Source organism: Brachyistius frenatus, unplaced genomic scaffold (genome assembly GCF_029030835.1).
Source record: "Brachyistius frenatus isolate BFR_SWC_R1_liver_20210118 unplaced genomic scaffold, ASM2903083v1 Contig_65, whole genome shotgun sequence".
NCBI lineage: Eukaryota > Metazoa > Chordata > Actinopteri > Embiotocidae > Brachyistius > Brachyistius frenatus.
Window position 1 is genome coordinate 295,706 of NW_027210664.1, and position 18,266 is coordinate 313,971.

Below are 18,266 nucleotides of genomic sequence, written 5' to 3' on the forward strand. Positions count from 1 at the left end.
ACAGATAACAAGATCAAGGAGGCATTCAATTTCCAGTCGTCGTAAAAAGCAGCACCAGTCGATTTGAATATATTGAAAGGGCTTTTAAGGGAACAGGTTTGTCACAAAGTGCTTTCCCAGAGCAGCTGAGCAGAAGCGTCCCCCAACTTGTTTTGCAGCCTCAATGGTTGCCTAATACGCTGTAGGAGTTTGACCCGCAGTTTATTGTGGCACATCCGGCACTTCGACTGCAACCGAACATCTGCATGTGACAGCTTCGCGTTTGAGGTGCCTCAGCTTCATCTCCGCAAACAAAGATTGCAATTCCATGGCGAGCTAAAGGTCCCGATCCGAATCTCGAGACTGAATCTGTTGTTTTCTCTTTAGTTAGAAATCGACTCTCGCTCCGCTGTGCCGTTCTGATTTCGTGATACGGAGCTGATGCTGTTACAGGTCTCGGCGAGAAAAGCACCAGTAGGAACAAGATTATAGCTTAAGTGCAAAAAACCCCCCCAAAAAACAGCTTTGTCATGATTGTTAAATTATTGAGAATGAGTTACAGACATAAATCATTATTTAACTACAGAATTTTTGTTATTAAACAGCTTCTAAATCTTTTCCACTTTATGCACAACAACTGCGCGCAGAGCCACCGGAAATTTAACTTTCTTGAAGATCCATTGTGGGCAAACTGTAACCGAGTAGGAAAAGAGGTCATGAGAGAGTTAGTGGTGTGAGTGACTGAGAGGGATTTTCGTCAGTTGCACAACAACAAGAGGGAGGTATTAGGCCTTGGCTCAGAGCAGCTACCAACTGTTGGTCTGCTACAACAGCAATGAAAGAAGCTGCTTTGAGTGTGAAGAGCTTACTTATCAGACACGGGAGTCAACAGTATGGTGCATTGTGCCACTCTCTCTCTCTCTCTCTCTCTCTCTCTCTCGCTTGGATATTGTGAACACAGCAGATAACTTCTAACACAGTGGAGGTATGGAGCTATGAGTTTGACACCTTTTTTTTTTTTGAGGTCAAATGCAAATGCTGGCTCCAAGTAACCGCGGATGACTGAAGACACATGAACTCTGGGTGAAGCAGCTTAACATTTCAGAGGGAGGTTTATGCAGATGAGAGAGAGGAGAAGAATTTAAGAAAAAAAAATAAAGTGATATTCATCATTGTATGTAGACGAGGAATTGTAGTAGACAGTAAAAGGGTGAGCGGGGAAATAACAGCAGAAACAGGTCGAAAAAAACGTAATCTGTAAGCTAAACACAAAATTTTTGGCCGAACGTTGACTTTCTTTTCATTGATGAAGCTGCTGAATATCAAACAAAGTATGTGGGTAGCTTAGAGAGGTGTCTCTAAAACGAGAACTACTTCAATGTTCTTTTGATCAAGGAATTTAACGACTCCAGTGAAGCTACGCGAGGGTCAACAGAACGAGCTGGAGTCGGCGTTGGGCATCAGCATCTCTTTCGTCCGATCAAATAAGCATCCAAACATGATCTTAAACAGGTCGAGTGGTTAAAAAGTCTAATGTTTGAGTCCCTGCATGGAAGAATGCTTGTTTGATTCCCAATCCTATACTAACTAATATACTATATCTTTTAAGGGGTTAACACAAGACTTAAATTGTGAATATTGTAGAGTCTGAGTACCAGTTAGAGTAAAACATTTTCCTTGAGGGATAACTTATCCCTAAAAGAACAAATTGTACAATATACATTGCCTCTTGCAGAAAATTCCCTTCGTTCCTTCAGGTTCTCCCTGACAAATGATTACAGAAGGAATAATTTTCTATTTCCATGTTATAACATAATCGGCCCATCCCACATGGGATTATATCACCGATCTAGTCTGAGAAAAACAAGAGCCTGTGGGATGGTATGCTGTAGGAGCGAAAACCCCAATTGAAAAGGCACCATTACTCAAACAGCATGAAACCAGAAAACGGCAATAAATCCTCCAAGAAAGAAGGGCTTCCTTCTTAGATGCTTTGGGAGTATTTCGATGCAGATGGTTCTGTTGTAATACATCTAACAACTTTAGAGACAAACCATTTTGTAAGACTGGGAAATGTTTTCAAACAGATTTGGATTTTAAGTCAAGTGTTGAGAGCTTAATATGCTCGAAGCAGACCTCGTCAAAAAGGCCTTACACGCAAGCGCTTCATTGGTCGACCTACCCATGAATGATTTGGGTGTAAGGCCTCTCTCCTGAGGGATACCCTGTTTTCATTGATCCAAGCAGACCTTTCCAAAGACACTGATTTAAGGAGGGCTTTGAATCGCTCTTAACTCTGGTGCCTAATCTCAAGCCAGTTTGCTCTGGAAGATTCTACCAGGAGCTTTTAAACACAACACAAAAGCTGCCAGGATCACAAGGTCTGTAAATTACTTGGGCAAAATATGACAATGAAACGGTCGCCCTGGCATCCCTTTATTTTTTACATGTTGTTTGGAACTATAATATGTAATACACCTGGCAGGCAACATATCTACCGCCAGCGAAACAAATATCGACAGAAAGCGAAGCAAATAATAACTTTATCACCGTGACTAGTTTGTTTTTGTTAGCTTTGTCTCCTTAACACGGCATATGGCAAACCAGCACGAGATGTTTGCAAGCAGTAATGGAGGTGTGCCAATGGTGTATTTCTAGTTGATGCAATCAAGAAACAAAGGGACAAAGATAAGAAATATATTTAACATGTGTTTTTCACAAACATATTCAAACCAGAGATGCCAAAATACATGTTGGGATAAAAAAAAAAGAAAGAAATTGGATTGTGGCCGTAGGATCTCTACCAAGCTCTGAATCGTTCAGTGCGGTCGCTTTAATTTTTTTTCAGTTGTTTGGATCCTTTGATGAATTATAATCCAAAATATTCACTATTAAATATATAAATACTTATAGATATATATATATAATAAAAGTAGAGTGGCTAATATTGAGCATTGGAAAGTACATATTCTGTCCTCTTTCTTTCACTGATACCATACAGTGTGTGTACTTACAATTTTTATTTAAACATCATTTTTTTGTCTTCCAGGAGATTCTGCGTCTTTGGAGCGGTGCTGGAGTCGATCCTCGCCTCGTTTGATTCATCTCTCTCCGTGAGGAGCAGAGGCGAGCAGGAGGTGAGTGATGTCTCCGAGTACCACTTACACGAATGCAATGAAACTAGTGAGGAAAAGGAAGTGAAGGCTTGTGGTGGGAAGCAACTGGACCAAGGGCTAAACAGACTTATCTCCTATTATCACATTGATTTTTCTGATCTCCACTCGTGCTGCTATCTTCCTCTCTTGTTTTCTTTCTTTTTTTATTTAACGCCGCTCTCTTTGGCTCGGAGATTCATTTGGAGCGCTGTGAACTCCTCTTCTCAGCGGGCATCTGAGAGATCTTCTGGCTGAGAGCTTTTAAAAGCCCTGTGATTGCATACCAAACCGAGAGGCCAGGTATTCACCTGAGACTAAAACGGTTGCCATGGTAACACCCACTGTTGGCCCTGGGCTGGCACAAAATAATGCACGCGGGAGGTGGGAAGAGCGAGCGGCTGAGCGGGGTAATCCATTTGACAACACAATGTGCAAACATACCAAAACCTCGATGACTCTTATGTTTCATGCAGACCTGACTCAGAGTACATCCCAGTGGCTTTTGAGTCATCAGATGCTCAGCGTACCCAGTTGACAGGCAGCATATTTTCACCGTGCCTCCGGGCTACGAGGAGATCAGCGCAGCTTATTGGACATTGGAAACGTGAGCATGGAGGGCTACCCTCTGCAGGCAGTGAGTACGAAACTCATCAGAAACGCAAACAAACCTATCGATTACTTTAATTACCTTCATTGTCCTTGAGGGTGAAGTTGGGATTAACCGGCAGCTGGCTCGGCAAAGCAAAAGAAAACCGCTGTCCATTGGCAAAGTCATCCTTATCCACTGCTGTGACAGTCTGGATCACCTGTTAGGGAGGAAGACACACAGCGTAAATTACTTCTCCGAAGGCGACACCTGCAACATTTAATTAGCCGCTGCACCATTTAGAATCACTCAGTTGTAATTGCATGGAGGGGCTGATCTGGTTTCTGAAGTATGTTTCGCGATTTGTTGATCATAATTGGTCGGAGCCTTCCCGACCGACAGCCCAAAACGGCCGTGTACTATTTTTCTGCTGTATCTGTACGGTGGCTGAAGGAGAGCGGTGGTGAGAGCATTTGGCTTGCGGGGAAGCTGGCATCCAACAATGACAGCGGTGTTCTCAGGGAAACCTCGCTGCCACTTTTGTCAGATTGCCTCCCTTAATTGCTAAAAGACACCGCGGAGAGCGAGGAGAGAGCCGGCGTTGAGGGACAAAACGCCCCAATAGCCTCTGCGGCCACAGGAAGTTCTTATCTCCGGTGTGAGATGTGGGGCATTGTTGTGCTTCTGGTGTTACTCGCACAAGCTTCTTGTCTTCGACAAGTGCAGTGTTGGGATGTAGTGTTTGAGTTTTACTCGTGTGGATGTCATGGTTGACGGGGTGGCTGAGAGAAGCAGGGCTCTCTTTATTTTGAGTGATTCCGACGTCATATTCTATCAATTTAAGCACACAGGATGTGTCCAAATCCACTTTTTAATAGATTAATGATGGATCATTTTGGGCATAACATAAAATAAACCAATCAGATTGTCATGCATGCACCTTGGCGTATTCAACATGTTCTATGAACCTCAAGTTCACGAGTTGTGACGCGTTTGCTGACGTTTTCAGAAGCGGCGGAGGCAATCGAAATAAAGGTTTCGTTTGAGGTGAAAGTAAGATATTGTCATTTTCGTCACGTAGACTTTTGCTTCACAACTTGTCGATGTTGACGTTCCAACAGCCTCATTTTCTTCTGTCATGTTGCCGTTGCTCGGCAGCGGTTTTCTCACGACTTGAGTGACAAGCACACGCCGAGCATGACTTCCGATGTTGTCACCATGCGTTCACGAGTTCCCTTTGAAAACAGCCTGCTACTATAACCGTATATTACCGAGCCGTAGGAAAGGACTCTTCTGTGCAGAGGAAACCGATCTGCTCGTGTGCAGATTTCAGTAAACTGATATTCACAATAATAATCGTACACATCGAAATCTTTTCCTTTTCAATCTTTTGCAAGTCTGCAGCATGTCCTTATGCGTGTTGCAAGCAGAGTGTTTGTGCGTTGTGCTACCTATCTACATAGATGCATATTACTTTCTTAATAATGTTTGACCATTGACTTAAGGCCGGGTTCTTGTTGGCCAGTCGCCGTCAGCTGCCTCAAGATAGCACTGCACCAACATGATCCCCGAACTCACCTCGTTTTAAGTACGTCTACAACTACGTCAGTCTGAAATCAGTCAAGACACTTGGTGCCATTTTGTATCAGATTTAAAATAGAGCCCACAATTATTTTTTTTTTTGTGGTTTCCAATCAGTATGAAAACCAAACTGCCACCTGATTCTTCTTAAACTTCAGGATAATGGGATGTTTGGGAACCAGAGGAAGGAATACAATTGATTGTAAGCTTGAAAATGCTTGCCTGAGGAAACATTACTTCTAGGTTGGTGCAAAGTTGTTTGTCTTAGTGTAATTTGTTTGTGTAAAGCATAATGACAATCGAATGTGTCTCCGCTCTTCTTGAGGCCATTCTTCTATCTTGTATTCACTCAGTGATCTTGGAGGTCTGGCTAGTGTAAAAATATATCTGTACAAACGCCATGCTAAACATTTTCCTTTCAGTATTACAAGGGTTATACTAAGGGCACTAACGGGAGGCAAAGAGAAGCTGCATATAATTCATTTCAACCGGGTGTTTTCTGAAAATTTTGACACCTGTCAGCAATTTATAAAAATGTTCCATTGCTGTGGTATTCAAACTGAAATGCACACAGATTGTGAAATGTTAATGATCAGCTCTGTTCTTTCACATACATCGTCTTCTGCATGGTGGTGTGCCACTGTTTCTTTCAACGCATTATAATTCCTCACACGTTAATCCCCTGGGCCGAGAACCCCGAGGCTTCAATGTAACCTTAATTCAAATTTAATACAAACTTTCATTCAAACTTTTCTTCCAACCAGCTCCAAACTATTAAAAATGTATTTAGATGTGTCTTCCCGGTCTTTACTCCATCATCCTTTGCTGAACCACCCTTTCAGCTATTTTCATGCTGCTGATTGCTCTATATCTCAAAAACCTTCTTAATTTGAATGAATCAAAGACTACTGAGAGCAAATTGGAATGAGCTTCGATTTGGAGCTGTCATGGTTTGCTGCTGAGATACTCATTTTGAATGAGGGTTGATTAAGCAGCTCTCTCCGGTGCCTCCACAGTCTCTCACTGCTCGGCTCTCGCCGAGCGACCCAAACCGCCCAGAGAAACAATAGTTCATCGCAGAGTGCGTGTAGTCGGGGAAATGAGTGTGGCTAATGGACAACGCTTTCCATGTGAGTTGAAGGAAGATTTGAATGTGTGGGGACAGAGAAACAGAAATAGGCGTGGAGCAAGTTTTTTTTCCAGCGCGCTCACCTGTCCCGGCCTCGAGCTCTCGCACACAATGACGTCCTCGTCTGTTGCTATTTCTGGCGGGTTGTCGTTCACGTCCAGGACCTGGACTGTAACGGGGACGTGACTTAGGAGGCTGGGGTTGTCTGTGGCAGAGGGGGAATAAAGTGACAAAGGACATAAAAGCCAAATGTAAGCTCTTAATAGTGAAGTAAAACATTGAACACTGCGATTTTAAACTGGGACACGCTGTGCTCTCCTCTTTCAAACTGTTTATGGGTTTTGTCTTTGGCTGTGCCGCTATAAAAACACTGAGGGATGCAATGTTGCCGCAGGCAAATTTGTTTATTGAAGTTCATCTGATCTTTTTTTTTTTGTCTCAGTTGGTGCTCTTGGTTGTAATGCATTATTTGCCCCCCGCACGGCATAAGCAATTCATCGAACTCGTAAAACTTTCCCTTTGTCATGAAAAAATAATATTTTTTATTGAAATAATTAAGTGAAATTCCAGTTTTCTGCAGTCTGTGCAGTTTAGTGGACGCCGGGTATCGATTGGAGATCACAGGGCCATGAGTGCAGAAATGTCAAGCTAAAAGGGCTTTTAGTACTTAAGGGACTGTGTGAAGCAACATCAATACAAAACAACACTCACTCATTTGATAAAAATTAGAAATGTGAACAACCATTTTGAATCTGAGTTGCAATAGATTTCCGTTCGATGGCCTCGTCTTTCGCGAAAAACCTTCAACAACTCGGAGGATACAGGTTGCAGGTGATTTCTCTCTGCCTCTACAATAGGTGCCCTTGAGCAAGGTAGTTAACCCTCGACCCCTGGGGGGCCTCTGTCCCCATGAGCAGAGTGTTTTTACTGGGTAGCTTCCAGGTGACTGTATTAGTGTCTGTAGCGGAACAGACCTAAAAAAAAAAAAATGGCACGCTCGCTCAGCAAAACCTTCCGCAAGAAGTCACACAGGTGCACTTGTCTTTACATTAAATTAATGCTTCTAGATTTTTACTCACTCTATCTTGTGCATTAAGGATTCTGCGCATAGTGTTTTGTTTTTGGTGCCTCGTGAACGTTGACTACTGATTTAAAAGCAAAATCCTTTTATTTGATTTCATGTATTACTAACTTTCATTTGACTTTTTTTCCCCACTCTGCACCATCAGTTTGTTATAACACACACATTATACTGCAGGTTTTAATGCTTTTAAACACCAAGGCGATTCAGAAAAATGCGATCACGCATCCATTTCTCCGACTCACTTGCTCACTCGTATCCAATCTACTCCTTTTCTGCCGGATGGTTTGCAGTGAACAGCGCTTTGTCTTTCTTTATGACACAGCGGTGTCCTTGCTCATTTAAAAAAAAAAAAAAAAATCATTCTGCCTTTTGACAGTGTCTTGGCTTGTAACTGTATCTTTGAATACTAAGGAGAGGTGAAGAGATAAAGAAACATTAGCATGCAGCTTCCCTGTCGGATGGCAAGAGATTTGCCGAATTGTGATTACAAATTATCCAAGTTACCTGATAGCAATTCCAGAAGTTAGCGGGGCCTGTATTGATATAATTAATTTTCAGTGTAGAGAAGGACATTGAAACAGTTGGGACTAATTTGATTTTGTAGTTAATTATAAGGAAAATACACTCTAACCTATTTGAATACATTCTAATCAATATGCAAATGACACCCTTCAACCTTGTTTTCCTTTGACTTTAATTGTTAATTTCACTATTAACTGACTTGGCACGGGGCTGTGCTTAAATACTGTTAGTCACTGTCTTATTGCTGTTAATAATCCTTTTTAAACATCTTGCTGCACTGATAACCGAACATATTGAAATGCATAGAGAGCACTGCACCACTTCACTAGAATTTTAAAGGCACTTTACTTAATAGTGGCTGTTGAAGGGTTGTACCACGTAAGGTTTTATTTTAACTGTTTAAATGAAGGATATTTGGGATGCGTAAACCAAATAGATAATTCAAACTGTACATAAAATAAAACTAGTTTTGCCACATGAAAATAAGCAGAATGTAAATGCATTTATGTGGCTGGGAGTAGTTACACTCTGTCCTCTGCTGTCCTTGAATAAAAACTGGTGAACTAGTTTTGCATCGTTGGACTGGTCCCAACAAGGAGTGCCAATGAACAGATTAGGGTTGGTACGGCATATTCCCCGGGAAACTTCAATCACTCGATTACAAAATAAATCACATGCAAGGTCTTCACATCGAAGACACGTTTAATTAATATAATTCCAGTAGGTACTGATCACTGTTTGGCTGATTTTAGTGACACAAATCAGCTGCAATTTTGAGGGTTTTCAAGCAAGTTGAACACTGTTTCAATCTTCAATCATTTACGTAATGTTTTCAGAAATTACCAATGTTTAAGGGAACTGACAAAAAAGGTAACGCCTAAAACGTGATACTTCTCACAGAAAAGCATAAAATACCACAATAAGCAAAGTATCCCGTGGTGTAAGTATCATTTAGAGCCAACAATGCACCAAAACCAATTTAAGCAATAGAAACATTGATTTTGTGAAAGAGGAAACCACTTTACTATTGCTCTTTAGCAACGCAGGATGTTTTCTTACCTTTACCTGATTAATCAATTAAATAATCAGTGGAATAACTTATATAGCTCTAAAGATACACAGCTGTTAGATTACAAGATGTTGAATATCTCCATGAATGCTGCTGTGTGCCTGAAATGTGCTCCAGATTTGATTCTTCAGGCAAAGGGAGCGTATGCAGTTTAGATTCATGGACTCATTCCTTCTTATGGAACCGTTCTTTTGTTGTTATTGATTTGGACTCCAATTTTACCTCCTATGAATTTTAACCTGGACTGCCGTCTGACAATGTGATCCCCTCAGGGTGTATTGTTATCTGGTGGAAGGAAAAAAAAAAAAAATGAAACTCAGGGTATGACTCGAGAACATATATTTCTTTTTGTAACTTCTACTTTTTAAACATGGTGTTGTGACACAGAACTCAGCCACGATTTGAATGCGGTTCTGATTTATAACCTCTCTTATTAGCTGGAGGCTAAATGAAGTGAGAGTGGAGAGAAAGATCAATCTCTTCACCGCCTTTTGCAAGAAACAGCATTTCATGTTGTTTACTACGGTTCAGTTCAGTATGAGCGGTGCATGTTTGTGCCTCCCTTTCTGCTTATTTACCTTTTTCAAAGCCACAAAATCCACTTCTACTGTCAACATGTAAATAATGATAACTGTAACTGCTGGCTGACATTGTCGGGCTACAGCCAAAGTAAAAATCCTCAGTTCAATGGCCATATTTATGATTTCCAGAAAAAAGAAAATACATTTGACTTCTCTTATTGACTTTTAGAGACTCAAAACATTCATATAAGAGTAAACGGTCAACAATAACACAAAACAATTGTAGGACAATTTTTGGGTTGGTCCACTTCCCTGCAGGTTACTATGAATAATACATTGACATAATAACGACATCATAACAAATGAAAAACATCTTTTCTCACATTGATTGTTCGAGCACGTTCTTGCACTTACTGCTGTTTTACCCACGTTGGATAGTAAATATCACCACTTCACTTTAGGGGCCACAAACATGATGAACTCGTGAGTAATTCATCTTTAGTTAGCGACCAACTTTTTTTTCTGCAAAGAATTCATCATGATCATGTTCAGTAAATCATAATAATTGATGTGCTCACCTCAGTTAACGCTTTCATTCATGTGTTTCTCATGCATGAGTTCATGAATGAAAGGCTTTGAAGTCGTGCATGAAGTAACGCCGAAGTCGCGCAGGAATTCATGCTCGAATCCCCGATAATTCATTCAGTGACGTGTTACCGAGTAAACGGACATAAAAGGTGCATTTACACACGCGAACATTCGGTTTATGAAAAGCAACCTGGGTACCTACCAACCTCCGAGGCCCTTACAGTGATGTTGTGCCAAGGCATGTCTTCTCTGTCCAGACGCTGCGTCGTACGTATGACTCCACTGCTGCCGTCGATTCTGAAGTACATCTTTCCTTCCTCTTTGCTGTCCAGGAAGTATCTAATTGGAAATAAAATAAAATTCCCTTTCAGTATCCATTTCAGAGGTACAAGAGTTGTTCTTCAAAATGGCCGTCCTGTTAGGAGCTGACTTCATTATAAGTCAAAGAAAAATACCTCTAATGTAAAGGCCAACATAGGGTCGCTTTTGATATGATGCACACTTCAGGGGCATTCAGGCAATTAAGAACTGCAGTATCATACAGTTGGAAGCTTCACAAGAGAGATGAAGAGAAAAAAAATGGACAAAATCAAAGAAAAAGAGGGTAGGCTTTTTAGTCTTTTCGGACTTCATATGGTTCAAGCTCTAAAAATAACAGAGCCCACAATCCAACCAGTAACATCATTTTGTTTGATCCTTCCTGCTCAGTAAACAACGATGTCTTTCAATCTTGATACCCCAAGTTAGTGACACTTTCTGTTTCTGAGATAACGCTGTTGATCTGATCGGGGTAATTTTCCAAACTTTGAATAAAAGGAAAGAAAGATGTGACAGACTGACATGATACTGCTCATTATGAGAAAACGGATCTTTTTAGCATTTAACTGAGCACTTTAATAAAGGGGCAATCTGCAAACTCCACAGAGAGCGACGCGAGCACTCGACGCGTTTCGCCTCCGGCTCAAGTTCTACGAAGGTCTTCCAAAACGTGTCAAACCACCAAAACAAAGCCTTAAATTAATGAGATTTAGCGAACCGGAACCACGAAGAAGCCGCACGCTGAAGCAGGCTGAAGTGCAGAGGAAGCACAAACCAGAGGGGGGATGTATTTATGCTTCCGTGATTTTCAAAGCCCGGTCCCAAGCTCTAAAGCACATGAATAGAATAATCCCCGCTGCTTTTAAGTGGACTTAGGTCCTGACAGAATGTTCTCAAAATACGTATTTCTAAGTCGAGAGCAATTATCTTCAATATTTAATAATGACAAAAGGCGATGTTCTGCTGGCAATGTTTACACTCTTGTAATGGCTTTCGAGCAACGGCGTTATCAAACGGGAGGTAAAGCAGTCTGCGGAATACAAAGCACAAATGGGCTCAGCTGCTCCTCTCACGAGTTCAAGCACGAAATGAGCATTGACTGTGTATTCCCTAATTTACCTCTTAATGACCTATTTACACCTTTAATCCAGCATTCATTCTCCTGCGTAATATACCCTAAGTCGACAATTTTCTATTGACGCGAGAGAAGGAAACGGTACAGGACTGTTAATGCCAGGGCTGCATTTATTGGATATGATTAACTATTTTATTTATTTATTTTTGGCATAGATTGCCAATGTACCCAGCAGCCCCCAGTAGAAATGTTGTCACGATTTATTGAATGTTCAGGCTCATACGAGCATGAAGGCTTTCCAGCTGTAGAGAGAGAAAAAAAAAAAAAAAAAAGCAGAAGAAAAGAATTATATTTTATGAATTGCAGGGAAACATCCACTGAAAACACTTCAGTGCTTTTAATTACTGCTCCCTGCAATATATTTTATGTGTTTTGTTGTTTGGTGGTTATTTTCTCATCCTGCAAATAATTAGTCAGCAGTAAACAACGTTACACCAGGTAATAATAATTTTCTTTTCCATAATAAATTAACATTAAAAAACAAAAAAAAACCGTTATACCCAGCTTGTGAAATTAGATGCCACCATACAAACAGCAGAAACATGCAAACGACGACTACAACTGTGGAAAAGTTGAGTGGAAAAAAAAAGAAAAAAAAAAAGTAAGCAAAAAATGAGAAGGAGTGCAACTCTGCCAAGCTAGTCAGCCACAACTATGCACAGTCATTTGAGAGCAAAGCACCCGGCAGATGATCCATCCATCAACTTCGATGTTATCTAAAAGATATTAGGCAAAGAAGTGCTTCTCATCAGCTCTGTCAAAGGCGAGGGGTTTTAAAAGTTTGATGGAAATTGTGGAGCCCAAGTTAACAGTGTGAGTCGGTCCTTTCTTCCGTGTGTGGGTGTACATGCAGCAGCGAGGGGGGAGGGGGGGCTTCAAATAGTTCTCATCATATATCATATAGTTATTTTTTTGCCTGAAATGACCATCCCTCCTCCTTCCATCAATTTATTTGATATTACAGCTGTTTATACCTGAAGGTAAGAAACACAGTCACAGTGAGTTAATGCCGGCGGACGACGGGACTGACTTGGATCTATGCAGTGCGTCATAGCAACGAGGCTGGGAACTTTTCAAAACCCCTTCCTGATAATTATGACGACGTACAAAGGCAGCCAGAGGTACTGACCCAGGAAGGCCTCGTTTGATTATTTTGATGTCGATTTCACGCCATTTCTCATCATTTCAAATGTCACTTCAGTGATATTTTCATTTCATCGCTCGCATGGGCGGACGTCTGATGATCAAAGAGAGCCAAATACTGATCCCTGCCGCGATTTTTTTTTTTAATTTTTTTTTAATGTTCTGATGCCGACACAAGCGGCGGTGGCGGAGTTGTTTAGCTTCTCTGGGTTCAAGTGGATGTCATGGAAAATACTTCCCACTGCCTTCCTCTTTATGTGGTGAACACCGGGAGTGATGTACGGATGGGCGAGGCATCCCACCAGGACAGCGAGGAAACCCTTTCATATGGAGATTGCCTTCTTGTTTACTACAAATCTTTCGCAACGCGTTAAGACTCTGACACGAATCAAAGAATCAATCTTTACCCCGTGTCTTTTTCCCATTTGAAATAATACATCATTCATCATGAAGAACCGCACAGCGCACCTCATACAAACCACGGAGGACAGCGGTGCCGTCGCTGGGAGAGATGCACTAGAGAGGGAATTTCAAGGCTGGTAATAATAGCTGATGAATACTGGTTTGTTGTGGCTAACACCAATGGCTCATAATAATCAATACCTTGGCTAACAGCTCTGCAGCATCATTTATCTTCTCCTCTGTCAACCTTCCTCTGCAAGAAGCTAGTGAGACTCAACTGCCATACGAACGTACGATGCGTGTTCATTTCTAGCTCACAAAAGTTCCTTATATTGGTGTAATGCGCTAATGTGTAAAACAAAGAGGATGGAACTGAGGATGGACGATGCTGAAGCTGGCTTACAATTCACAGAAACACAGAGCAAACAATTCTCAGGTTTTGTACCATTTATTTTTGTGATAGTTTGCTAGCACCCTCATTAAATGCCTCGATGCGGAAAACAACCCTCCAGTTTGAAAAGTTGTCAGATATTTTCCGGCATTTTCCTCCATCCAGACAACAACAGACCAGATTTAGCTTTAGCACACCTACATTTGTAATTATCAATACTGGACTTCGTTAACAAGAAGACAAACCTTCATTGTATTTGTTGGAGACGCATAAAAAGGGTGATTTAAAAAAAAAAATTTTAGGACCACCATGAATAAAGTCTTTATCAAAATCCACTGTACATAGACTTGTTAAATCTAGACTCCATTAAAAGAGACTCCCCGCAGGCAGAGCGGTCAAAGATGACACATTTCTGCAAGTTTATATTCTGCTTGTTCCTTTCCTCCTTTCCCCTTTTCTGTCTTTGATGAGTTTTGCTTCATACGGAGTCTCCGATTGGTGCGTCTACCTCCAGCAAATAGCCGTATGGGCGCACTCTAAAGTCGAACCCTAACAAGGTCTCTCGTCTCGTCTCGCCTACGTGGATTTTTCTACACCACCAAGCTGAGGCAGCTGAGAAATGTCTCACAAACCCCAAACAAACTCGTGCTTGACTCGACCCACCTGAGGCGGATGCTGATACCAGCGATCATACATTTTTCGCTGCCCTCAGTATTTGTCCATACATTCACAAATGGAGACCCAAACAGGCCCCTTGGGAATTTGAGGCTTGTTCATCACTGACACTTCGCAGTCGACTCTTGTTAGCCTGAGCACGACAATCCTGATTCCTACTGCCTGCTGACTTCGAAGAAGATTTCTGTCTATCGGGTGAAACAACTTCGAGGGTTCGAGTAAATAATACTTGAGCCTTTTCATTGAAACACCTAAATAGTCCCCAGGTTGTGTCCTGTTTCTGCCCCTGTGACAAAAATCCTCCCTCAGAACCGGGTTTTGATTCTCACACCTTGTCTGCCGCTACGTCCCAGATGTAACCAGAGGCTGAAATGATCAGAATGACAATGATTTGATTTGCTTGCGTGCAGGCCGATAATATACCACCTACTTAAATAATGTGCATTGCTCTTCATAAGTGTAGGTGCTTAAGGCTGTTTAGAAAACCCCTAGTTTCTGCAGCCCGTGGCAAGACTTTCTACGACAATCCTGTAGCATGAAACAGCAAAAAAAAAAAAGGTTGGCTTCTTATTGTTAAATTAGCAGTGCTTCATCTGATGAGCACTGTATGTTTACTGCTACTCATTCATTTATGTTGGGGGCTGTAGAGAAAAGTCAAATTAATACAAGCAGTGCAGTTGCTGGAGTGTCATGAAACGAGGTACCTGTTCAGAGCGAAAACCTACGATTAGTCCACTGCCTAGGGCTAATATCAATCTTTTTTTCCAACAGCACATAAGAGTGTGTTTAGAGTGCATACAAACGTGCTGAGCAGTTGCATTGCCTCGGGTTACTTCACGAGCTCGCAGTCAAAATATCAGCAATGTGGTGATGGCGAAAACTAAGAAGGATTCATTCTTCTTCGGATTCATTATGCATCGAGCTGATTTTTTATTTTTTTGGCGACGCTGTGAAAGCCTTTAGGACATGTATAGTATTAGGAACAAGCAAGAAACTATTAAACATATCACAGCACATGTATTTCACACTATGCTTTACACTGCTACGACCCCCAGACAAAATCTAAGCCACCTGAAAAGCCTCAACATGGCCAACCTCATTATCTCGTATTGTTTCATATATTATTCAACTTCAAATTCCTATCTAAAACATACAATTACACAGGGCAGAGATATGACATGTCAATTTTAATTGTAGTTAAAAACAAAATCATATTATTTGACTTCAATCTCAATGTCAACAACCAAAACACCTTAGATCTTTGGGTGATGTAATCTTGCAGGCAAAAAAAAAAGAAAAAAGAAGCTGACTCTGATCAAAAGATAAATAAATAAGCAAGCGTTTCTTGTATGCCAAACATATGTTTTACTAGGTAGGCTAATAAAAACAGAAATTGTAACCAGGCTTTTTTTTTATATATATATTTTAAGAAATCCGTGTGGCAAAGAGTGGCATGTTTCTAAAAAAATATGTTTTTTGAGTTACATTGGCCGCTCATCAGCAACAAAATATGTTTCCTAACATTACTAACTTTCTCTTCCTCCTTTCTTTGCTTCTTCAGTGGGCACGTTTGTAGGACTGGGTATCGTTTTAAACATGTTTCTGATACTGATATCTTGACTTTGATAACGTTCCTGAACGATACTTTAACTTATTGACACCAATTTTTTGAAATCCATTTAAGCCAAAAGAAAATGGTCTTACACATAAAGGCACTAATTTCCAGACTTAAGTTTCAGAAGGCTTTTTTTTCAACTGTAGTAAACACTATTCTAACTCACTGATGTTGATTGGGTATAAAAATTTGGTGCAAAATTACTCTTTTTTTTTTTTTTTGCCCCATAAGTACAGAATTTCAGCGACAAATCGTGTCGATTTTCCGCTGTCCAAAAACCATTAAGACAAAATGCCTCCAGAGCTGCTCTCCATCTGAATATTACACATTTATAGAGTTCGAGTATCTTACCTGACAGGACTGTTCCTGCTGTCGGGATCTCGAGCCGTTACCGTGCCGACCTCCGTGCCATTCGCCGCGTTTTCATAAACATCCATGATATAGTAATCCATAGAGAAGACTGGCGCTTCGTCCACATCCCCGACTGTTATTTTCAGGGTGGCGATGTCTTTGAAAGGACCGAGATAGGAAAAGCGAGGATCCACATGTGTATTCCCGCCCTCGATTTGGAGCGTGTAGGTCTTCTTTCTCTCGTAGTTCAGGGGCTGTCGGGGAAAAGGGCACCACAGGGGGGCCGTAAGGTTAGCACACGAATCAGTTACACGTCCTCGTTACCACCAGTCGACAAAAACTGGATTTACTCAGCAGTAAAATCTGTGTCGAACTAATTACTAACGCACTGCTGTCTTTTAAGACGTACTACTGCCGTTAACTACTTCCTGCATAACGATCAAACAAAATGACGACCTCCTCATCCAAGCAATGCTCTACATCACTGCAAGAGGCCAAAACTCAAACTCACATTTAAGTCTGCAATCAAACAGTAAATTGTTGATATATATATATTTCCCTGCTCATCTTCCAAAGATAGATACCAGCTTTGATTTGAAAGAAGAGTGCACTCACCTTCTTAAGGCTGATGATTCCCTCCCTTGTGTCTCTGTCGTTGGATATGGAGAACATGTTGGCCCCCTCAGAGTTAATGATGCTGTACTTGATGTCTGCATTGACTCCGAGGTCCTCATCGTTGGCTTTGATCTTCCCTACTGGTTTCCCAATTTGAGCTGATTCAGGGACGTACAGCTGGTAATTTTCTGTGGACGAACATAAAATCCATTTAGAGAGAGAGAAAAAAAGAAGCAAAAGCACATCACCAACTTCCTCTGCCCCACATGGTTGTCTAAATGTTCTCCTAAAAAAAAAAAAATGAAAAGATGAAGAAAAAAAAAGGGCTTAGCTAAGCAATTTGATTCTGTCACCATTTGTCCCTGAGGGAATGTCATTAAAAACACTCTGCAGTGCTTCAATTGACATTAAATGCTAAACTGAGGTTGGTGGCGCTGCGGTGGAACAGATCAAACTCGGAGGCAGAAGATTATTCCGAAAATGTTGATGATTTTGAAATAGTTTTTCACTGCAGCACAAATGAAAAAAAAACCCAACAACAACTCAGAGCTGCGGTGGGTGGTGGGGGGGGATTAGATTTGATGAGGCACTTTCAAAGACAAAGAATCACAATTTTATCATTACTTAAATTTATCATTAAAATGGAGAAAATCCAGACAGCAAAACAGAGGGTTTTGATGAATGCTCATTTAATTTAGCCAATTATGGAAAATCTGACTGCAATACTAGACTGCTGAGTCATACAGTAAGTGTCATACATCACAGTGAGGGATGCTGAATAGGTCTACAGTGTGAGGGGGAGCCTAAATAATCTATGATTTGTTTTCTGAACAGACTGATTGGTATGCACTTAATCAATGTGTGGATGAAAACTATAATTCAAATAATTTTGGCGCCCCAAATTCTAAAAACTCCGATGTTGCGTTTTCTCCTTTTATTTGAGCAGAATAAAACTTGCTGTAAAGGATAGTCAGCCTTTCTGTCCTTCATGTGCAAACATGCTAGAATATTTTTTTAATTACCTGCCATTTTTCCAATTCCACAATAAAAAATACCAAACACGGAATTCTTCTAATAAATACTCTTCCGGTAATGTAAGTGCCTCAGGCAGGTGTAACGGAGGTCCTCTGCTCAAGGCCAAAAAGAGCTGTTGATTGTATTTACAGCCGACTTGGTCATGCAATGCAATAAAAGCTAATGTATTTAGGTAAGTAGAAGACATCAACATGACCATTTGTTATTTAGCTATTTCTGACTAGTTAACTAGCAAAGAAGCCTGAAAGCAACTTTTTTTTTCTGACGGCAAAGACTTTTCAAATTGACTCGTGGCGAATGCAGTGTGCTGTCTTCCTGTTCCATAAACGTAACGCACAAAACACACATCTATCTTTAGACATCGTTTCAACC

The 18,266-nt window shown here is 41.0% G+C and overlaps 1 protein-coding gene across 2 annotated transcripts in view; it reads right to left on the reverse strand.

Annotated features, from left to right (window-relative positions):
- Positions 1-18,266, reverse strand: part of LOC138625694 (cadherin-18) — a 143,862-nt gene that overhangs the window by 12,110 nt on the left and 113,486 nt on the right. For both annotated transcript variants that reach the window (XM_069706794.1, XM_069706793.1), the window contains exons 6-10: positions 16,860-17,047; positions 16,245-16,498; positions 10,417-10,553; positions 6,514-6,635; positions 3,823-3,940 (exon numbers count right to left, since the gene is read on the reverse strand). In XM_069706794.1, the coding sequence (XP_069562895.1) occupies positions 3,823-3,940; positions 6,514-6,635; positions 10,417-10,553; positions 16,245-16,498; positions 16,860-17,047 (819 nt within the window). The remainder of the gene's footprint in view (positions 1-3,822; positions 3,941-6,513; positions 6,636-10,416; positions 10,554-16,244; positions 16,499-16,859; positions 17,048-18,266) is intronic.